This window comes from Anguilla rostrata, chromosome 14, assembly GCF_018555375.3.
Source record: "Anguilla rostrata isolate EN2019 chromosome 14, ASM1855537v3, whole genome shotgun sequence".
NCBI lineage: Eukaryota > Metazoa > Chordata > Actinopteri > Anguilliformes > Anguillidae > Anguilla > Anguilla rostrata.
In genome coordinates, this window is record NC_057946.1 from 41,151,552 (window position 1) to 41,176,463 (window position 24,912).

General features: G+C 42.3%; 1 protein-coding gene across 1 annotated transcript; it reads left to right on the forward strand.

Annotated features, from left to right (window-relative positions):
- The first annotated feature begins 1,874 nt into the window (after positions 1-1,874).
- Positions 1,875-20,358, forward strand: marchf5l (membrane-associated ring finger (C3HC4) 5, like). The gene is made up of 8 exons (XM_064307135.1): positions 1,875-1,886; positions 3,548-3,590; positions 4,614-4,713; positions 9,092-9,294; positions 18,441-18,571; positions 18,814-18,997; positions 19,606-19,772; positions 19,997-20,358. The coding sequence occupies exons 3-8, from the start codon at positions 4,685-4,687 to the stop codon at positions 20,156-20,158; spliced, it is 876 nt and encodes a 291-aa protein (XP_064163205.1). The 5' UTR covers positions 1,875-1,886; positions 3,548-3,590; positions 4,614-4,684; the 3' UTR covers positions 20,159-20,358.
- Positions 20,359-24,912: the final 4,554 nt, after the last annotated feature.

Sequence of the window (24,912 nt, forward strand, 5' to 3'; positions counted from 1 at the left end):
AAAAACACATTAGTGCAATAGATTGCACACGTTATTTAACCCTCCACTTCAACAACTAATGTTAAATACAGACTGTTATATATACCGTTTGATAAAAAAAAGTAAGCTCGCTCATGGTCACTTCATTTACTTCACACTATAGTCTGTGATCATGTCAACCTTCACCTACATGCAGATTCTGCTAAAAAACATATTGTTTCAACTACGCAATTTCATCATTTCGCCTAATTTATCTCATATGCAAAGCCTGCTGGGACATATGCGTCTGCTTCTATTCTCCACTATCAACTTTTCCGGTTCTAGCTTAACAAAACAGCAAAGAGGATTCCTACCTGCAGATAAGCCTATCAAAATGCCTTATAAACCTTACAAACACTAAAAGTGCATCTTCACGAAATAACAGACAACGGAGCAAGACAGAAGGGTACACAAGTTGCGACCTAGGCAGCTCTAATTCTACGGGCTTGCTGATTCTTTTGTCAATCAAGGCTCGTTGGATGCCCGTCAAATCCGTGAGTAGCCTACATAGCTACACTGGCCATATTTCACCTTTTCTGATGCGTTCACAATTACGCCACCGCACAATTTGTCATAGCCACTGTTTTACATATATAGCAAACCGAAACTGCTAAACGTACTCGCTCATCAGACTGTACAAATTCACACAATGATAGCCATAATCCACAACCGTTTCTTACAGGGTCACTTCGCATTTCTCACTCTCGTAATAAAACGCTTTGCAAAAATAAATGATATTCTATTGCACATCAGAGTTAATCAAAAATGTTTATCATTAGCCACTGGTCCACTACAGGGCTGAACAGGGATAGGGTGAAGTAGTGGAAAAAGGCAATGGGTTCACAAGAGTGTATCCGCTTCAGAATGAGCCAGAGCAACGCACAGACAGAAAACGCTGCATAGAGGTTGAAGAGGCAGTACAATCCAGAAACATTATACATGGTGTGAAGGGCCCATCTCCCTTAATGTTACTCACATTTTTTAACCCTCCTGTTCTGTTCATTTTTTAGGTGTTCCCGGGTGATATAAACATACAGGGGGGGTTTGCAAATACATGAAATGAACCATTTTCATTTAGAATGTTGATTACACTAATTAAGGCCAGTAGAAGAAGTTTCATACTGAAAAAATAATTTTAAGTATTTTTCCTAGATTTTCAAACTTTAAAAAGGGTCAATTTGACCCGCAACATAACAGGAGGGTTAATATGATTGCTGGATTTGCCTATGATTACATGCATGGCATTTTACTTGGTGTATGTCGGCAAATGACAACATTGTGGTTTGAGTCCAAATACCACCTTGAGCCCTGGTACATTGGAAGAGATAGGCCTATAGATTGCATAAACAAAAAATTGCTTGCAATGAAACCCCCAGTGAATGTGACAAGACCTCCACGGTCAATCAGTTTACTCAAATATTGGAAAGCCTCAGAGTTTCGACACTTCCTGTTATTCTACAGTCTTCCTTGTCTGAATGGTAATCTACCTAGACCATACCTGGAACATTTCTTACTGCTTGTACAGGGTACCTACTGTCTGCTGAAAGATTCTGTTACCTCTGATGATATTGCCTTGTCTGAGCTATTTTATCGTGAATTTGTGTTGAGGTTTGAACAGCTGTATGGGAAATGTCACATCAGCCATAATGTCCACATAATATTGAATGCTCAGTTCATTTATCCTTTATCAGGGACCTTTGTGGGCTCAAAGTGCATTCATGTTTGAGAGTAGAAATGGGAGACTTCAAAAACTCTTCCATGGCACACAGGGTGTACCAGGACAAATAGTGGAAATGTTTACAATCTACCAACACATTCCAAGATTACTATCTCTTTCATACAGCACAGACTCAAACCAAGCAAGTAAAACATTTGTAGAGGACATGCTAAGGGGCTACAGACTCACCAACAAATGTGAAAAAAAATGATGTGTAGTTCTTCAAGGTCGTCCAGTTGTACGGAAGCCAACACCAAGAGAGGCTTTCCTCCTTGTGGAGTCTGGCATTATTTATCAAGAAACATTTAACTTTCACCACTGAGCCATCTTTAATGGGAATCGCATTCACTCAAAAAGCAGAATCACCTTATCTAAGCGAATAAACCATGTTGTGGTTACCCATGATAGGTCTGTTGGGATAGTCATGTCTTTTGTTAATATTGGTAGTGAAGTGGGCTATGCTTTTATAGACCCAGTACTGACAGCCAGATGGGCGTAAGAGACAGAGAAACGGATTGCAGTGCCTCCGGGATTCTCAAAGTGTTAGGGATTTCAAATGACGTTCAACTAATAAACTGTACAAACATCTATTCTACCTGTGTCTATCTCAAAGACATCCCTGATTTACAAGGGGACTATGTCTGTTTACTGCCAAACAAATGGGAAGTAGGCCAAAGACCCCATGTATAAATGTCATGGTTGCAACCACTATTTTCACCAAGCAATCACCTAGGGTCCTATTTTCATGAATACCGTCTCTATATTCTGTACATAAAATGTATATTCAGGATACAATATCTGAAATGCACTTCATCCTCTGTTATTTTATTTATTCTAATTAGCTATTTTTATGTGTCTTAGCAGTTAATATCACTGTAATCAGACAAATTCAAAATAAATGTTTATACTTTCAACTGAATGTGTAGTTCTATATTGATCAGTCAATTGTCAAAATGTATTTCGTCTTATTCTTTTATTTATTTATATAGCTTTTCAATATAAAGCTTGGTGTGCTGAAAAAAATATTCTTCATTCTGTCAGTGAATGTCAAAACCCATGCTACTGTGTGTAATTCATGCTATCAAGCAGTGTGTACTAAAATGACTTAAAAACAAACAAACACAAAAAACTGTACGACCATGATGCACTACAGCACACATAATGCACAATGGTCACCTAATCCTGCAGGCATTGGTTCACCCTGCAGGAATATTCTAAAGTATGCAGGATTTTACGGATTTCTGCAGGTCCGGTTACATTCCTGCAGAAATATTACAATCCTGCAGGATTTCATTCTGCAGGATTCCTGCAGGAATATTCTTCAATATGCAGGATTTGAAGGATTTCTGCAGGACCTCTTTCATTCCTGCAGGAATATTAAAATCCTGCAGGATTTGATGGATTTCTACAGGATTCCTACAGGAAATCTTCAGAAAATCTCAAATTCCTGCAGGATTTGTTTTGTAAGGGGACATAGTAAACAGAGCTGTAGCAGTTATCAAGCTCTGTGTTGATACCCCTTCATGGAGAGCAGGCTGTTGTTTGCGCCAGGACTGATCAATTTAATTACATGTGTTTTGAGGCTTTCAGTAGAAGCAAACATATAACGTAAAACGTTGTATTTTATGATTAATTGAATTTAAGTTATAGACCAGTGCCGTTCAAGTGAAATGGGAAAATACGAAGCACTCCGGAACAGTAGATGGCGGTATGCACCTTAACGTTGGTTTACGATCAGCAAATAAACTATAAAATAAAAAAGAAGAAGAATCAGCAGCGACCAGCAGGCGTTTAATAGCGAGCTATAATATTTATCGAACAGGCCGAGCCGAAGTACGGAGCTGTTTATTTGCAGGCGAGTTTGTTAATATCTACCATGTGAAGATTTGATCGTCATTTTATTTGTACCATTGTATAGCGAGCTTAACTTGTCAAGTTAACTTGGCGAGTTACTGAAAAACCAATAGTGTTAACTTATGTGAAAGTTAAACTGAAAACGAAACTTAACTTCCTAGACTAGGTAGCTAGCTAATGTAATGTGATAGTTTTCAAGTTTTAGCTACGAAAATTACCTAGAACTAAGCTGGCTAACATTAGCTATTTAATTTAACGAGCTAACTGTACAGTGGTCTAACTGAATACATTTAGCTGTATAGTTTGTTATGACGGTAGTTATTCCCAGACCCTAAAGTAAACAACGAACTAATATTTTCAGGAACGCCGTGCGTGATAAACGCTAACTGGGCTAGTATTATCCACACTGTGGAAGTCAAGTCTGCACGAATGCTGCGGCTAGCAGCTATCTGTAGTTAGCTGGGCTAGATTAGTCTGTTAGTCTAGCGTTCCAGTATCACCTAGTGTAGCTAACGTTAATTAGGTAGGATTTAATCGACCTTACACATATCCAAGTGTTTAAACGGCGAGCTTTGGTTTCAATATTTTGATATCATATTGGAATTTCGGTGTAGCTGGCCAGTTGCTGCTACCGTTTTAAAATGTTGTTTAGCTAGCCGGCTAATTACATGATATCAGCGTCATACTCATGTGTTCTCGATAGTCTAACTGTCTATCATATCTAGCTTTGTAGCCGGGTGCTAAAAAAGGAGAGTATCCATTACAGATTGTAGGGTTTAAAACACGCACAATTGCTCGTTTATTAAAAAAGTATTCGGGTGTGTATTTAGCGAATTAATTGAATTATAACCTATTTAGAAAAAGTAGCTTTTTGAACACATTTCATTTAGCTTGTAGTAGTACAGTCTTAACGTTGAATAAGCTCTCATGGTAATGTTGAATGTTTTTAGACACCAAAGCAGGAATCTTATGCACAAGCATGTCGATCGTAGATGAGGTATGTGTTCGTGTCTGCATTGCACAGAGCCATTGTCCAGCCGTTGTGCAGATTGACCCATGGTGAGAAGGGATCAAGGTGACCCAACCTGACACGCCATGGCTTGTGTGGAGGAGCCTCCTGAGAAGTAAGGATGTAAAGACATGACCCAGTATAAAATGGTTACTGTTATTGAACCTTTTTGACCATAGGCACAATCCTGATCTCATCTGAAGGGTAACCCTTGTGAGTTTGTCAGAAATGGTTTAAATATTACTGAAACAATGCAACAGAAGCTCAACCATAGTGGAAGTTTTCTTTTTATTCTTTCGCCTAAAATTTTTTTTGAGTGGATACAGATGCTTGTGGCTGTGCCCGCCCGGTCAGCTTTGAGAAACATTGTCACAGTCATAATGATGAACAAATCCTGGTTCAGATTTGATGACAATACCACTAAAAATGAGTATTCCTCATTGTTCTGAGCTATGTCTAAGCAGGTTTTTTTTTTAAGAAAAAAAAGGGCACTTGGTAACCAAATTATATTATCAGTCCTTAGAAGTGTAAAATACTATGTACAAGGCTCCAGAGTGCGACCATTTTAAATCTGTCAAGTGCGACTAAACATTTTCATTGGTGGCACCGGTGCGCCTTACATTTAGCAGGTCTGTCTCTGTGTGTTACGACGGAGTATTAATAATATCTAAGTAGCAGAAATAATAGTAGCAGAATAATCAACACAGACGCCTTATTCCTTACGTGTGTGGTCCTTAGCTGCAATATATCAGTGATTTACTTTAGGACTTCAGTTGAAAACGACCCATTCATGGTCCACTCAGACTACTGGCTACTTATCTGAAGCGCTACTGCCCTGAAGCGCTACTGCCCTGTCCTGGTTTTATGATATTAATTCGTATGAACATCATTAATATTCTAGATGGGAGACATTATGATTTATCTAGATGTTTATTTTTCAACAACTTGTTCGGCATGCAGGAAGTACCCGAATACTCGGAAGAGTGGGAGTGCTGGAGGTGGGCACTGATTTGTGAGCAAAGTACGAAATATAACAAATAAATAAATTACAGAGAAAATATATGTAAATAATTTAAACTATATTTATTTGTGTCCATTTAATTATGTGAATGTAGATTTTACTATTTGAGAAGGTGGCACACGGGCCCCATAGTTTCCCCCACTGCTTTGTGGTTAAAACTGATTTTTCTCAATCGCATTTACCATTTAATCTCTCTAACACAAAGCGAAGAAGCTGTGTGTCACTTTCCAATTGATTAGTCAGATCGTTTGCATGTTTGTTAATCACTGAAAATTAATTAAAACAGTTTGAGATCAATGATTAGTTAACAGGAAAGTTTTGTGCCCCACCAATTTTCAGCTCACCAGTCGCTGCTAAAGGCTAAATACGACAGTGGGAGCAGTACATTGTTTTGCTAGACGGCTCGAACACCAGCCAGTCTCACAACTTGCCTGCCTCATCATGTCACCACTTCTCATTGAAATAACGTCTTTTTTTAGGACCCAATGTCGTCTCCTTATCTGGCAGCGACACCCCACCTGTACTGTTTTCATTATCGGTGTCTGCTGGCCTCTTCACACCTGCTATATACTGCCACATTCCTCCACTTTACAGTCACTGTCGGTGTCTAGATATCCCCATGGAAAACGTGCCAAAGAGGAGGGGTGGAGGCTCATGGCGGATGGCTACTTCCTGGTCAGGCGAAAGAGCGGGCGGAACCGGCCAATGAGGAGCTGAGTTTGACGAGTCTCTTGGCCGTGACGCGAGATGGGTTGCCAGGTTACTGCCATGTAAATAACACAATACAGACAAAGTTTGGGCATCCGCCACTGTGGCGTGTGAGCCTCACAAATTTACCAGCCACTCCGCAAAATCACCCGCATTTGGTGGGAGGCAGGTGTTAATTTTACACCCTGCTCGAGGCATGTCTTCCAAGGCCTCCAAATGCCAAGTCTTCTGATTAGCATTGCAAAATAATTTTTTTGTTGTATAACAACAATCTTTTTAGGTATAAAGTATCAAGAACATTTAACCTGTGTGTAATGTTCTCAGTGTGCATACTAAAAAGTTATGGTTTGTTTATGCAGGAGAAACGATGCCTGGCTTTTTATGCGAGCTTAAAAACTTAAAAACTTTAAAAAATGCACTGCTAGAAATATAATTTCATTGGCTAGAATGCCTCTGTCATCACTATAATAGCTTGCCACTGGGAAGAAGTTATGCTCTCCACGTTGAGCCATTGCTTTTGCATGGCAGGTCCCTTTGGCTATAGTGAGGGAATGCTTGGAAAGTCAGACAATCTTGTAACTGCATTTTTGAACTGCATTTATACAGCAGATTTTGCAGCAACAACTGTATAATGGGCTTTACAATGAGTGCCTCTCATTCACCCATTCACACACACACACACACACACACACACACACACACACACTAATGGCTATCAAGGTTGACATGCAAGGCGCAAACCAGCTCGTTGGGAGCAATGGGTGGTGTCTTGCTCAGGGACCCTTTGACACACTCAGAAGATCGGCTGGCAGGGTTCGTACGGTCATGAAAAACCTGGAGAAGTCATTGAAATTTAAAATGCAATTTCCAGGCCCTGGAAAAGTTATGGAAAATAATATTTTTTGAAAAGTAATGGAAATATAGCTAAAGTTGCATCAAATACAATTGCTAATTAATCCAATCATAAAAATGGTATGTATAGTAATAAAACGTAAATTGGCACGTAACCTTCGCGGTATTTTGGTGGTGTGAGAAGTCTGGCTCAGTGTTTAAAGGCACGCCCAACAGGCACGCTTCTGCTAATGTAGCAGTTAGTAAACGTAGGCCCTACTGTGCCAACAATATGCCAGGGAAGTGCAGCTTCAATAATATATCAGGGCTCGAAATTAACTTTTTTACTTGGTAGCACTGGTGCTCCCAATTTCAGAAAGTTAGGAGCACCCACCAAAATGTAAGGAGCACCAACAATATATGCAATAGATTTTTTATTGATAAAAAACGACAATATAACAGTACGGTTTACAAGTAACAGTTAAACTGTCACCTAAAATGTGTCGACTCTTCAAGGAATTGCGTGTTATGCATTCAAACGACAAAGCGCTTCTCGTCACATTAATACCGCTAATTAAATCAACCGCCAGTAAACTGCATCGGAGAAATTAGCTGTTTCAACCGGGTCGCTACACAAAACACTACGTTAATGTTTCAAAAAAAAATGCCGTAATCGTTCGCTTCAACTTAAAGCTAATAAATTGAACATAAACATAAGTAAACGCATTAGCTCTCTGTGTCGCGTGACAGTGGAGTGCTGCAAAAGGGAGTGATTGAAGGCTAATATTAACCAATTTAAAATCAGCATTAAAGGTAAGAATGTCAAGCTCACGATTGGTTAGAAGGGTCACCGTCAGCTCATAAGGCACATACTGAGTGTACTAGCGAATGTACAGAGGAAGAGACGTTCGACTGAAAAAAGAAAAGGTTGCATCAGAACAATTGTTTGCACTCGCACAAATGCTCCCAATTATATTTCGAAGTCGCACAGATTAAATTTTGGGAGCATATGCGACCAAAATGGTCGCAATTTCGAGCCCTGTTTGAGACATTGACAAAATGTTAAACTATTCGAATTAAAATATGAAAGAATGTATCTAAGTGTGTCTGTCTGGTGTTTGTTTGTTTTAGAGAGGCACCATATGTTTCAGATGCAGACGTAATTTTACTTAGTGTTACAAGAAATAATTTTAAATCGTCCCGCTGAGATAAAGTCTTTGTTTTGGTCATGGAAATTCAGTTAAAGGTTGTGGAAAAGTCATGGAAAAGTCATTGAAAATCATTGGTGAAAAAGTGTATGAACCCTGGGCTGGGGATTGAACCGGCGACCTTCCAGGCAACTCTACCTCCTCAGTTGATGTCGCCCCTCGGAGATAAAGCGGAGATAGTAAAATCTTTTGTGCACAGCGCTGTCAGCATGTTTCCAACAGTGAAACAGACAATAATGATAATTCCTCTGGCGAATTGCTAAGTAAAAAATGGACATTATATTGATGTTTCTCTGAGTTTCTCAAACCTTCAGCTCATATTTCAGATATTTTCATGGAATTATGTCCTATAACATTGCATAGTGGTCTATAAATATATGTTAAAAGTTGCCTTTTAAAGATGTGGCATAAGTAAACCATTGCCCTATAGACACAGATTTATGAAGGTAGGTGGTTTCTGTTGAATGTCAACAGCGGCATGATTGGCACGTGGTCTTCGGCTTGTCCTTTACATTCTTTTATGCAATTAAGTGAATTCTACTGTAGTTAATTTTGCATTTGCATTGCAATTTTGAAAAAAAGGAAATGAAAGGCAATACACCATATGGTGGCAAAGACCGTTATTGCATTTGATAATTATCTTTGTGGTATATCGCCCAGTCCTAATACTGCGTGTGTGTTTGTATGACCATGCGTGTCTGTATGAGCATGTGTGTGTGTTGCAGGCACTGCTGGGTGTGCTTTGCGAGTGAGCGGGAGGACCGGGTGGCAGAGTGGGTGAGCCCGTGCAGGTGTAAGGGCTGCACTAAGTGGATCCATCAGTCCTGCCTCCAGCGCTGGCTGGATGAGAAGCAGAAGGGGAACAGCGCCGGGGCGGTCAGCTGCCCCCAGTGCGGGACAGAGTACCGAATCGTCTTTCCCAAAATGGGTACAGTATGGGCGTGGATGTGGGCACGGGTATGGGAGGGGGTGTGGGCATGTGAGTGGGTATGGGAGTGGGAATGGGAGTGGGTGTGTGCGCTGGTGTGGGAGGGGGTGTGGGCACGGGTATGGGAGTGAGTGTGGGCACAGGTGGGGGTGTGGGAGGGGGCATGAGAGTGAGTGTGGGTATGGGAGTGGGTGTATGCGCAGGTGTGGGCATGGGAGTGGGTGTGGGCATGGGAGTGTGTGGGCATGGGAGTGTGTGGGCATGGGAGTAGGTGTGGGCATGGGAGTGGGAGGGGGCATGGGTGTGGGCATGGGAGTGAGAGTGGGTGTGGGCATGGGAGGGACTGGGTGTGGGCACAGGTATGGGTGTGGGTGTGGGAGAGGGCATGGTTGTGGGCATTGGAGTGACTGTGGGCATGGGAGTGGGTGTGGGCACGGGTGTGGGTATGGGAATGGGTGTGGGAGGGGGCATGGGTGTGGGCATGGGAGTGAATGTGGGCATGGGTGTGGCCATGAGTGTGGGTATGGGAGTGGGTGTGGGAGGGGGCATGGGTGTGGGCATGGGAGTGGGTGTGGCCACGGATGTGAGCATGGGTGTGGGCGCAGGCTTGGGTGTGGGCACGGGAGTGAGTGGGAATGGGAGTGGGCACGGGTGTGGGCATGGGAGTGGGTGCAGGTGTCTCCATTTTAAGTTGAACATTATCTTGACTTTTAAAGCCTGACTGTACTTTGAAGTCTCTGGCTCCAATTTGTACAACATGGTGGCACAATAACTGCCCTTCTGTGGCACACAAGCTCACAGTTTTGGTACCAATACTTGTGAAATTCCACGATACTCGATGCTTCATAAATACGATCAGTTAAGAACATTCTAATCACATTATTCTGCTTGTGTAACAATAGCCACGTTTCCACCAAAATTACCTGGAACTTTTAGTCCCAGGAACTACTTTTCAAGAAACTAAAAGGTTCCTTCAGCCCATGGTTGTCTGCGTTTCCACCGCGGTCTAAAGTCCCGCGAAGATTAGGCAAATTAGCCCACTGACGTATGAAAAAGCGACGTTGTAGTCGGTCCATCCGTCCTATGATTTCTTCTGTAACCGCATACTACCACCGAAGTAGCCTACATTAATTTCTAATAACCGGGACAGCCCGGAGGGGTTTATTGCACTTATATACAACAGGCTACCAACAATGACTGTATATGGTTACTTTCATTTTTATTGATTTTTATCGATTTAACCACCTGGAATTGAAATATTCTTCTGCAGCCGTTTGGGCATATTTTACCGTTGTCAAGCAAAAATGTTGTTGATAGTTGAACTTGGACCGTTGTTATGCAACAAATAGTATATAACAGGCCAATAGTCAGATTGTAACTGTTTTATATATCCTCTCAAACACATTCATTATGTTTTTATGCGAACATTCGCTTTCATGTCTTGACATCCGAAGCGACAGAATGCATTCACATTTCCAATATAACTGGCAACAACAGCAGAAACATGCACCCGTTGTAAACAATTTGCTGTTTGATTACTTTCTCATCGTCAATTCCATATAGGCTAATCGCAAAATGACAAGAATAGAACGAAAACTCGGACTTGCGTGAAAATTTAGATGAGTAGTGGTACAGCCACTGTTTGCTTTCCTTCGAAGTTACTGCTAGCCGAGCAGCGAAGTGTGCCCTCCAGATGCGAACCATGCACCATAAATTAGTCCATAGTCTTCCTGGTCTTTTTGTGGAATTGAAGAATGGCAGTAAAATGGAGTAAAATTACGGCAGTCTGAAAAAGCTAAAGGGACGATTAGTAGAATTAACCTGTTATTTTACCCTGACAAAAAGTGCGGAAGGTGATTTCCAGTTTGCTTTTACTGTATCACCAATGTTAATTACGCAGAACTACCGCATACCTCACATAACTGTATCAAACGTTTTGAGTCGATTACAACGGGCTAACAAAGAAAATCCAGAAGAAAATATTCAGCAACCGAATTAATCCGTTTGAATGTTTTGGTAGCCTACGTAATATGCTGTCCCAGCACGAATGCTTAGCATTTTATAAAACGAATACTAAAGCAAGAAAAGAACAGAAGAGCACGTTATAATTCCAAGACGTTGGCAGGCTATAACCAAAACTAGGCTACTGCGCCGCATAACATACAAGTTTGATTTGAAGTTATTATGAAAATAAATTGGTTTGCGGCTGCATATTTTCAAACATGGCGGTTGAAAATAAATACAAAAAAATGCTGCGAGTACTCGACCAATCAGAAATGTTCAGCGCTGCAAGCTCCACCCAAAAGGTTCCTGTACTTTCGGAAAGTACTACCCCCCGAGCAGGAACTTTTTTGGGGGTAAAATAAAGCCCCAGGAACTAAATTTAGACCCTAGTTCCTGCGGTGGAAACGCACTGAGTTCCTCAAAAGGTTCCTAGTTCCGGCATAAAGTTCCTGCGGTGGAAACGCGGCTAATCACTACAGGTAATTTAAGGCAGTGGAGTTCTAGAACACTAATTTAGAATTTTGGAAGAAAAGAAAACATTCTTTAAATGGTTTTGAAAAGTTATGAATGAACATTAAAGCTGCTGCTTACTGTTAAATAATTGAAAGCACTATGAGTTTTTAAAATGTTTGAAAAAATTGTTATTAATTTTATTTTATTTAAGAGTATCTCTTTCACGTACTTAACCAACCATTATTCAAGTAAACAATATCTCCTGACCACTCTGTTATCTCTGCACTCTCTGGCGTCTCTGAGGTGGGACCTGGGCTGCAGATGTGGTAAAGTGATGGATAAGCTAGTGATATGCAATGGCATTATACCATCATCTGCTGTGTCTGCTCCTGCTCTCATTTAATCAACGTATCTCTGGCATTACTAACAATATCTATTTAAACCAACCACTCCACTGATACGTGGATACCTGGGCAACTAGTTACAACACTGCTGTCATGAGGATAAACCAAGCGGCCAAAACCAGACTTCGTTTTTGAAGCTCACTTCCTGGTCTTGTTGAGAGACATTGCTCACTAGCACCACTGCAGTTGGCAATGTCGGTATAGGTGTTTCCATATCCGGTTTCCCTGTAAAGCTGCGTTTCCACCACAGGAACTTTACCCCGGAACTAGGAACCTTTTCAGGAACTCCATGCGTTTCGACCGCAGGAACTAGGGTCTAAATTAAGTTCCGGGGACTTTATTTTACCCTCCCTGCTCGGGGGGTAGTACTTTCCAAAAGTACCGGAACCTTTGGGGTGGAGCGCAAGCGCTGATAATTTCTGATTGGTCGACTACTTGCAGTGTTTTATTTCAACCGCCATAAAAATCTGCAGCCGCAAACCGATTTATTTTCATAACATACAAGTTTTATTTCAAGTTATGTCGCGCAGTAGCCTACTTTTGGTTATAGCCTGCCAACGTCTTGGAATTATAACGTGTGCTCTTCTGTTCTTTTCTTGCTTTAGTATTCGTTTTATAAAATGCTAAGCATTCGTGCTGGGACAGCATATTACATACCAAAACATTCAAACGGTTTAATTCGGTTGCTCAATATTTTCTTCTGGATTTTCTTTGTTAGCCCGTTGTTGACTCAAAACGTTTGATACAGTTATGTGTGGTATGCGGTAGTTCTGCGTAATTTTCATTGGTGATACAGTAAAAGCAAACTGGAAATCACCTTCCGCACTTTTTGTCAGGGTAAAATAACAAGTTAATTCTAGTAATCGTCCCTGTAGCTTTTTCAGACTGCCGTAATTTTACTCTGCCATTCTTCAATTCCGCAAAAAGACCAGGAAGACTATGGACTAATTTATGGTGCATGGCTCGCATCTGGAGGGCACACTTCGCTGCTCGGCTAGCAGTAACTTTGGAAGAAAGCAAACGGTGGCTGTACCACTGGTGGCTGTTTTCACGCAAGTCAGAGTTTTCGTTCTATTCTTGTCATTTTGCGATTAGCCTATATGGAATTGATGATGAGAAAGTAATCAAACAGCAAATTGTTTACAACGTGTGCATGTTTTCTGCTGTTGTTGCCAGTTATATTGGAAATGTGAATGCATTCTGTCGCCTCGGATGTCAAGTGAATGTTCGCATAAAAACATAATGAATGTGTTTGAGAGGATATATAAAACAGTTACAATCTGACTATTGGCCTGTTATATCCTATTTGTTGCATAACAACGGTCCAAGTTCAACTACCAACGACAGTTTTGCATGACAACAGTAAAATATGCCCAAACGGCCCCGGAAGAATATTTCAATTTCAGGTGATTAAATCGATAAAAATCAATAAATACAAAAGTAACCATATGTAGTCATTGTTGGTAACCCGTTGTATATAAGTGGAATAAACCCCTCCGGGCTGTCCCGGTTATTAGAAAATAATGTAGGCTACTTCGGTGGTAGTATGGGGTTACAGAAGAAATCATAGGACAGATGACCCGACGACAACGTCGCTTTTTCATACGTCAGTGGGCTAATTTGCCTAATCTTCGCGGGACTTTAGACCGCGGTGGAAACGCAGACAACCATGGGCTGAAGGAACTTTTTAGTTCCTTGAAAAGTAGTTCCGAGTACTTTTGGTGGAAACGCGGCTTAAGTCTACGGTCCAAATGCGGTCAAAATACAAAGTCAATAATTTTTTCTCACAAGAACAAATAGTCACAATGTGTATTTTATTCATCTTATGACTGTCCATGGGCCGATTTCATGATTTATTGTGTCATTTGGGCACTGTTATAATATTTTATGTGGACCAATGAGGTACACTTCCTGATTACTGCGGTGGACTGAGCTACAGTATGGGCTACAGTCTATGGTCACTGGGCTGGGAGGTGGCGCTGTCATGACAAATTTCATCCCCCCTACAAATTTCATCCCCCTATTCACTTCCGGGGTTACGTTTCCGGGTTACGTTCCCGTAATGCGTAAGTTAGTGTCAAGCGTTCTCTGTTGGTTTCTAACGACCATGAGCGATCGCTAGCTAGCTGGCTAGCTAGGAAGAGAAGCTTTTGTAAAAGTATAAAAGAAACTCTTCCAGCTAGCTAGCTAGTGATCTGTCTCACTGGCTATCTATTTATTTCTCTCGCTAGCTAGCTAGCGATCTATGAATCTTGCTAGTGAGAGAGATTTTTTTATATTATTGTACTCACTGTTTCACTTAATTTACACACGCCATTACACAAGCTAAGATACAGAAATACCACACACACATCTGTATTCGGTTCTTATTTTTATTGTTTGTTGTACTCATGTTTTTGCAATATGTCTAAATATACATCATGCAAATAAAGCTTATTTAAATTTGAATCTTCGGACAGAGATCTGACCAAACGGCACAATGTAACCCCGGAAGTGAATAGGGGGGATGAAGTTTGTTGTGACGGCGCCTTTTGGCCTTGACATTGCGGCTCCGACTCATCGTCCACCTGTTATCTCATCTGTGCAAAGCCAGAAAATGCAGACATCCCATTTCGTATAGTGATTTTATTATGGCATGTGCTATTTACAGCTGCGCTGATCAACCATAAAATAATCCTCCTCTGATGTTTTTTCGTTAGCCAAGTCATTTTTACTATTTCCTTTAGCCTACTTAACCAAATAATTAGTTGGCAGAAAGCCTGATCAGCTAACGCTTGTTTGCTATGGGTAGTCCAGTATGCTAAAACTGTTCCCAACTTCGACTACCAAGCCATTCGACTAGAAAGCTAGCTAACTAACCCTATCCGGCAAATATTCAATCTATCAAACGTGTTTGAGAGCTTGTCAGTCGTGTACATTCCGTAAATGTCTACCTGGGCCAATGCTTCACGGGTGTGACAAAGCTACTATAATCCCGATTTTGGGAAGGACCTCAGAATTTTCCGTTTCACAAAGCGAATTAAGAGTCTTAAGGTTTATGATTTAATTTGCTGGATAACATACAACACACAGTGAAATCACACGCACAAAATTAAAACTAAATTAACCATCATTGTAAGACTGGAATTGAGAAAGGAACATGTTTTTAGCATTTAAGAGACCAACAAGAGCATTTAAGCCAGTGGTTCTCAGACTTAGTCCCTGCGAATGTTGGCTTTGGTTCCGACCACAATTGGCAGTCCGATCATTTTAACAAGTGCTGTTTTTCTTATTACGTGATTTTCGTTTTAGAGGGATCGTTTACCCTCTACAGCACATTATGCCAGAAACAACTAGGCATGCTATGAATGATAAACTTCCCATGTTCATATTGTGCTATATTGAGCTATAATGCAAACAATTACTTTAAACATGGAACGATTTTTATCGCAGTGTGGGGAAAAAACAAACGTACAATAAACTCCCCCAAAGTGCTGGGTCACAGAAACGTGTCAAATAGGTAAAGAAAAGACTCACACACTCGCTTGATGCTCCGGAAAATATAATAGCAGTGTTATACAAATGTATATAATAGTATACTGATGTGGTAGAAACGTTAACCAAGCTCATGGCTAAATAAATATCTTGCCGTTATATTTTTGGAGTATCGTTTGAGGGAGTGTGCGAGTCTTTACCTTAATCACTGTTTTAAGGCACTTCTACGATGATCTTTGAATGCTACTAATTTAGTCGTGAGGGAATTATTTACGTCTAGCAATTAATGGGAGTGCACACGGCTTTAAATGTTGGTCATTATTCAAATGACTAATTTCAATTTGTATTCCTCGGTTTGTCAGATAAGTGTGAGCCAGGTCTGAACCAAACGATTTCAGGCTGTATTGTAACCTGTTGTACAGAGTCCATTCTTTCACCTGTCAGCTATGAAGGACCCATGACTCTCTTTTTAGCATATATGAAAAAGGTTTTGTAGTAGCGTGTACTTCATGTTGCTTTGTGTAAAAGGAACAATATTTTTCACTTCTTTCATTTTTTTAAGCTGCAGCTGCAGTCTTGACTTTCAATCATTTTCCTTGATTAATAAGTCTGCCCATGACCTAAATAATTCAATTGTAGATAAATACAGTTTCCTTCATCATGCCATGCTATGACAAATCAAATAAATCAAATTCAAAATGAATTATATACTCAAAAATGCCATCTAACCTGTGCTCGTGCAAATGACAAAATCTGTGTATATCCTGATCTTTGCCATGAACTTGAAAGGGTTTATCCAGTTTTTAATATGCTAATGTCAATTGAAATGTGTACAATTTTGCGACGCAAATAGAATGTTTTTCTCGTCTAAACTAATTGAGAACTGTCTCTATCATATTTAGTAATTTGTCATTTCTAATCAAGCCCAATAATTAAAAACAAGTTGACGCTAATAATAACGTTAATCATTTTAGGGGATTTTCTGCCTGCTCATTTTTCAGCTCCGCATCCGTCACTAGGGCACCCAATGGTTTTCTTTCACCTTAAAAAAATAACGAGCACTTTGCTGTAAACGATGGGTACAGACAATGTGACAATTAGGACGTTGGCTCTTCTCCATTGCTTTTAATGGTCTACAAGAAAATACAAATAATTTGAAATGCACGCCTGCAAATCCATTATTAAAATATTTGGTAGATTTTTTCATCACTGCTGATGGTGTTAATTTCTACTTGTTTAATGTGACTTGCGAAAGGTTAGCTAGCGTCACCCAGTGAGTGAACACCACATACAGTGGTGGTGTAACAGTTATTGGCTCATTACTAATGGATTGTGGCGATAACCTTTGGTGAAAACTTGCTAGGTTAACAGCAGTTCTGAGGGACATTTATTGCTAATGCGTGAGCTAACCATGGCTAGCCTAACTAGCTCTGGCCTGATATGCTAGCTAGCATATTCGCTGATGTTTAGCTGAGAAACATAAATTGAAGATAACTGAACACAATTACATTATTAATTTCATACTTATAAAGCAGTGAAATAACAGTACAGTCACGGATGGAAATTCAGCTCTGTAAACATTTGATAATAAATTATAAAACATAACGGCAGACAGCCAGCTTACCTCAAGTTCGTTCAGAAATCAATTTAGATGATGGGTAAGTGAAGTAAGCCTGAAGGTCAATGGCTTTTCCGCCCCGGACTGTCAATCACACTGTGTTCATGCCGTCTATGGTTCGGACCATGAACTCTGGTTTTGGCTCCAAATCGACAACATGGCGGCGCCCGCCATTGAGCTTCAAAACATGTTTTCGAGACCCACGGAGAGTCAATGGGTGATGTCACAGTAGCTTTGTCCATATTTTTATACAGTCTATGGGACAAACACATGCACGCACACACACAAGCACGCACACACACACACACACACACACACAACCAAGCAAACACACACACATACACAACCACGAACGCGCACACACGCACAACCACGAACGTGCGTGCGCACAGCCACGCACACACACAAACACACAACCATGCGCGCGCACAGCCACGTGCACACACGCACGAACACTCAACCACGCACGCGCACACACTCACAATCAAGCACACACACAACCACTCCTGATACGTGGATACCTGGGAAAATAGTTCAGCACTGCTGAAGTGATGAGGACAAATGCACGCATGCACACAAAACCACGCACACACACACAAAACCACACGCTTGCACACACACACCTATGTACACACACACACACACACAAAATCACACACATGCACACACAACCACACTCACACATACAAACAACTTCACATACACGCACACACTACCACTCACGCACGCACGTGTGCACACAGAAGCGCGCGCACACACTCATGCACAGATGCGCACACACCCACGTACACGGGTGTAGAGTGGAGCTAGGTTTTTGGGTATAAAACAAGATGACATGAACACCGCCAACTGTAGTGAGACAATGATATATAAGAGACCTTCACTCCAGAAATGTCCATGTAGAGGCCATTCACATAAAACGTTGTGTGGTGTGTGGCTATGGGGGGAAAAAAAAACTCACATATGGGAAGGTAGGAATCCATTGGTGGAATCATTTGACCACATTGTTATGATGCCACTTTCGATCATTTGGATTTGATTGATACCTTGAAAATAGAGTATTGATACCCAGCTCTGCTCACCCCTCTTACGCTTATTCCTACAACGCTTCTCTGCCTCCCTCGCTGTCTCTCCATCTCCCATCCACCATCCTCGTAATCTCTGTATCTTCACCATCCCTCCCTCTTTCCCAGGGCCCCTGGTGTACTTTCTCCAGCAGGTAGACCGTACCCTCTCCAGGGTCAGCCCATTTGCAGCAGCTGGAGTGGTGGTGGGCACAGTCTACTGGTCAGCTGTCACTTATGGAGCGGTCACAGTCATGCAGGTGTGTGTGGGGTAGGGGGTGGTGGGTGGTGGGGCGGGGCTGGCTGCCTGTCATAGAGAACATGACGTCTGAATGCATGTGGTGGGGCAGTGAATGGATGCTTTCATGCTGATATGGATCTGGACGATTAGGTGTCTACTCTCAAGGAACCTTCTCTGCTGACCTTTCTTACTCCCCATCCTATTCTCTCTCCTCTCACCATCCTATCCTCTCTCCTCTCCCCATTTTTCTCTATCTCCTAGGTGGTCGGCCATAAAAAGGGCCTGGATGTGATGGAGAGGGCGGACCCCCTCTTCCTGCTAATGGGCCTGCCCACCATTCCGGTTATGCTGGTCCTGGGGAAGATGATTCGCTGGGAGGACTACGTCGTCCGACTCTGGCAGAAACACTCCACCAAACTGCAGCTGCTCAGCGGCATCCTGCCAGGTGGGCCCGACAGAGCAGAGCTATGACAAGACAGGTGGGCCCCACAGAGCAGAGCTATGACAAGACAGGTGGGCCCCACAGAGCAGAGCTATGACAAGACAGGTGGGCCCCACAGAGCAGAGCTATAAAAGGACGGGTGGGCCCCACAGAGCAGAGCTATGAAAGGACAGGTGGACCCCGCAGAGCTATAAAAGGACGGGTGGGCCCCACAGAGCAGAGCTATAAAAGGACGGGTGGGCCCCACAGAGCAGAGCTATAAAAGGACAGGTGGAGCCCACAGAGCTATAAAAGGACAGGTGGGCCCCACAGAGCAGAGCTATAAAAGGACAGGTGGGCCCCACAGAGCAGAGCTATAAAAGGACAGGTGTGCCCCGCAGAGCAGAGCTATAAAAGGACAGGTGTGCCCCGCAGAGCCATAAAAGGACAGGTGGGTGGGTTGTCGGGCTTGAATTCTGAAAGTTAAGTGGTATTTAAAGGAATTAAATTCTTTTGTTTTTCAAAAATTCAGAAACGTAATTAACCTTAGTGTTCGGTGAGAGAGACAGTGGAACACACAAGATGTGTATGAGGTCCATCACAGGGGTCTCATCCTTTCTCGTACTCTGCAGGAATTGGCCGGCCTGTGCCACGTGTGCCGGTGGACGGGGGTTACGGCAGTGACCACCTCTCAGTATCACGCACCCTGTGCGGTGCCCTTGTCTTCCCCACAATTGCCAACCTGGCAGGACGCCTGATGTTCCGGAGAGTACCGTCCAGCCTGCAGCGTACCATACTGGTGAGAGAGTGAAAGAGGAATAAGAGAGAGGGCAAGGTAGAGGGTGACCAAGGTGGACATCAGGCAGGGAGAAAGCAAAGGAACAAGGAAGAGAATGAATATTATGGAGCGGTTGAAAAGGTGGAGAATGGCTGATTTCACACCGCCAGCTTTTAACAGTCCATCACATCCAGACTGATTGATGGAGGTCCCCTGTCTAACCCCGCCTTCTCCCCCCCACACAGGGCGGGATTGCGTTTGTGCTGATCAAAGGCATGCTGAAGGTGTACTTCAAACAGCAGCAGTATCTAATCCAGGCCAACCGGCACATCCTTAACTACCCTGAAAGGGAGGGGCCAGGCGAGGGCCCGCAAGAGGATGATAACGAGGACAGTGGCAACGAGTGAAGGCACTGGGGTCCCTCTGCCAATACTTCTGCTCTTCCCAGATAAAAAGGAGCCATTGCATGATCTAAACAGTCTGCCATTTTATTTTGCGCTTATTTTTCTTTCAACCCTCAGCTGTTCTCCCCTTTCTCAAAATGTGCTTAGTCCCCATTGTTTTACTGTGCAATTATTTATTAATAAAATTGTGATTGATTGATTCATTCTTTGGGTTTTTAGTTGTATTTAAGTGTATGACAGGAAGACCTATCAAGTCAAAGGCAAGAAATCAGGTGAGTTGCATTGACTGTATTCACTTGCTTTGTGAAGTGCTGAGTAATGGTGAAAACCAGCAGGTTCTTTGGAAAATCCCACACAGTGTTTACCATTTGTCTGATCTGATAATCTGATCCGGTAATTTTCTCTTGGCCCTAAGACAGTTGCATTTAGAAAAGAGTATTAGTGCAGTTCTGCAGATTATTCACCATCATTCAATGAAAGTTTGAAGGTGAAAATGCAGTATGTATACTAGAACTGTCCCTTTTTCCAAAACATTTGAATGAATCTCAAAAGAGAAATTCATTCAAATTTAAAAATGTAATTTTTGTTTACTGTCAACTGATGCGAAACATTGTAGAGAATGGAGAATGAGGTTGTGTAATAGCTTGCTCATAATAAGATAAGCTTTCCTCTATGGCCAAATCCCATTGTTTGAAACTATTTCCTGTTCTCTCTTTTTTCTTCCAGTGGTAGGGACTTCAACACCTTATAGCCTCCATATAAACAATAGCATGGCTTTTATTGCTCTGATATTGTGTGCTACCATGAGCACCACACTGAGTGCAGAGCACTGCTGGGCTCCTTATTTCATCTCTGCAACAGGATTACATGTTTGAATGTAATGGTAAATGGACTGCATTTATATAGCGCTTTTATCCAAAGCACTTTACAATTGATGCCTCATTTGCCAGAGCAGTTAGGGGTTAGGTGTCTTGCTCAAGGACACTTCGACACGCCCAGGCCGGGGTTTGAACCGGCAACCCTCCGACTGCCAGACAATCGCTCTTACCTCCTGAGCCATGTCGCCCCTGAATGTTTATATGTTCAAAAGTTAAAATTTTCCTGAGATTTTAACTAGCTTGATTATCGAACAGCAACGGGACAGCCTTAATGTGTACACTGAGGTTTACTAGAGGTATGTACAGTGTTACACTGTCTGTCCTAAAACTCTGCCTGGCCAGAAATGTAGTGACTTGTATTGCCATCAGATGTCGCTCTAATGCCTCAAAGTCTGGGAAGAGTATTCCACTAGTTGGGTGCACATGGGAGATAAATTGGATTAACTCAGATTTTAATAACTTGGTCTCATGTCATGTTTGTGTAAATACGTTTTTTCAAATCACTTAATGAGGGGGTCACGTGATGGTGGCGAGGTGAGCACAACGTTTTGGCTAGAGCTCCCTGCCACTCGATTCTAATTATTTGTTTAGCCTGACAACAACCGTGCATTGGAAGCCACTTTTGATATGAAGATTTTGTGCTATGTCCTTAGAAAACTTTTGGCCAGTCGTTTGACAAATTAGGAAGAAACCAAAGGAATAAAGACAAAAAAGACACCCCGTCTGAACCCGGCGAGTGCACACAAGATGGCAACCAGACCGTGTCTGATATCTCCGACGAACTTGACCCAGCCCTGGCTAAAGCTCTTAATTTGATGACTGCTAATATTATAAAAGTAATTGATGAAAGACTCAGTCTCCTGGCCGAGACTAATCATAAGCGTTCTGCGGAGCTCCAGACTACTGGGAAGCGGCTAGATGAAGCAGAGGCTAAAATTCTGGATGTTGAAAACTCACAGCACAAGAGCCAAGGATTCTCAAACTGGAAAAGCAGGTCAGTGCTCTAACGGAGAAATTGGATATGGCAGAGAACTACAGCAGGCGCCTGAATATTCGGGTCGTTGGCCCAGCCCCCTTGAGTTTAACCGGCCGGGGACTCTGATAACATGGGTCACATGATGCACGTCCCAAAGAGGTTTGGATTGTGCCATGGGTCTGGGCTGATCATCTTGTCAACATAGCTAATACAATGTCTCGTGGCCAGGTCTAATTTAAATACCATTCAGCTCTGTTCTTGGAACATCCGGGGTCTCCAAAAATCAGCCAAGAGAATGGCAGTATTGTCTTTTCTGAAAAAAGAGGATGTTTCCATTGATTTCTTCCAGGAGACTCATTTGGAAGACAAGGACAATGCCAAACTGCAAAGGAACTGGGTGGGGCAGGTCTTTGCAACAACATGTTCTTCTTTTAGTAGGGGTGTGGCCATATTGGTCAATAAAAATCTTGTATTTAGGTCCCTTAACTGTGTTAAAGATAGTCAAGGCTGCTATGTGATTGTCAAGGGAGTACTCTCACGTAAGGCTGTAACACTTACGAATCTCTATTGCCCTCCTGGGTATTCCCCTGATTTTCTCTCTAAGGCCTTTGCAGAGTTTGCAAAACTGGCATCTGAGAATTCCTTTGTGGGAGGAGATTTCAACTGCCATCTTAATCCTCTTAATAAACGTCCCCCAGGCATCTCTCCTCCTTCAAAGCAAGCCAGGGTGCTCACTTCTATATGTCATGGCATTGGGTATTCAGATGTATGGAGGGAGTTTCCTCCCACTGACTCAGAGTTTACTTTTTTTCTGCCCCCCATAAAAGTTATACTAGAATTGATTACCTATTCATTCCTTCATCAAAAATGTTTTTGGTTCTGTCATGTACCATAGGTAGCATCATCTTATCTGATCATGCCCCCTATACGTGGTTTATTCTCTTTCTGAGGAAAGGGCATTGTCAAGGTGCTGGAGACTTCAATCATCTCTTCTCAAAGATGATAATTTAATTCCTACTTTACCTCAGAATTCAAGATGTTTTATTCAATTAACTCACTATTTACAGACAATCCCTCTATCCTTTGGGAGATGTGTAAAGCTTACTCCTGGGGCTTGATCATGTCTTTTGTAGCATCTGAGAGTCGATGAAAGAATGAACAGCATAAGCTCCTTGACTCTAGATTAGCTGACTTGGAGAAACACTACATATCAAGCCCAAGCCCAAACTCACTCAAGGAATTGACGGCCACACATGCTGCACTGAACATTCTGCTGATTCAAGATTCCGAGCATTCCCTTAAATTCGCCAGACAGAAACTGTATGAGTTTGGGGATAAACCCGGCAGATATCTTGCCAATCTTGTTAAAAAGAGAGCCGACTCTCAAACTATTGTTTCAATTACAGACTCCAATAGTGTCAGATCATTTGATACCAAAACTGTTAATAAAGAGTTTGCATTATTTTATTTCAATTTATACAAGTCGGAAGAGCCTGACAATACCCTAGCCCTTATGCACTTATTTTTTTCAGACCTGAGACTCCCAAAGGCTACAGAAGCTCAGAAACTACAGTTCAATGCCCCAATCACAAGAGAGGAAGCAGTGCTTGCTTTGAAATCTGTGCCATCAGGAAGGCCCCAGAGCCAGATGGATTTGGGTGTGAGTTTTATAAGGAGTTTAACAATATTCTCTTAGACCCCTTGCTGGTTATGTTGAACCATTCATTTGAAAACGGGATCCTACCCCAATCACTCAGGGAGGCCAATATGTCTCTTATCCTTAAAAAAGGAACGGCAGCAGTTCTGACTTGTGGGCAGAGATCTAGCAATTTTACCCTTCACCGTGGGAATAGACAGGGCAACCCTCTTAGCCCGTTGCTCTTCGATGTTGCTATAGAGCCACTGGCCCAAGCAATAAGGCAAAATGCTCTAATATCTGGTATTCTCATTGGAGAGGGGGAGCATAAAATTACTCTTTACGTGGATGACACATTGATATTTTTATCAAGATCACAAACCTCTATTCCCTGCCTGACCCAAGCCATTTCGACATGTGGCACTTTTTCAGGGTACAAAATTAATTTAGCAAAGCCTGAGGCCATGCCGCTGGGGTCTCTGACGTCTGTCCCAAGCCTGTCCGAGCCTTTTCCTTTCCACTGGTCACCCTCTGGTTTTGTTTACTTGGGAGTGTACATAACACCTACATATGGTCAGATCTTTAAGAACAATTTCCCTCCTCTTCTGGATGCTATAAAGGCAGATTTAGATCGCTGGGCCCTCCTACCTCTTTCCTGGCTGGGTAGGATTGCTCTCATTAAGATGAACATCCTGCCCAGACTACTCTACCCACTGCAAATGATCCCTATTTTGTTATCAAACAAGGTTATCAAGGTGCTTGAAGGCTGGCTGAGTTCCTTTATCTGGAGCAAAAGGAATCCCCGACTGAAGATGAGCTGAATAGCTGGCTCTGATGGGGGCTTAGATGTACCAAATGTGAGACTCTATCAGCCAGCAGCACACCTTCGAGTGATAGCGGATTGGCTCAAATATGACCCAGCCGCAATTTGGCTCGACATTGAATCCTCTCAGTCCAAATGCCCCTTGTGGAATCTGTTGTTTGTGAACAACTTTAAGGCTGTCAAGGACCTCTGTACTAACCCTATCACTAAGTGCAGTCAAAGCCTGGAGGTCCATCCGTACTATAGAGGGCTGTACTCAGTTAACATCACCTCTTACTCCCATTCTGGATGGCCCAGACTTTCTGCCAGGCTGTCAAGCCCGGGGCTTTAAAGCATGGTACAGCCAGGGGCTAACAAAGTTAGGAGATCTATTCAATGGCCAGACATTACTATCCTTTCAGCAGCTACAGCAGCGATATAGCTTACAGAAATGTGAGTTTTTTT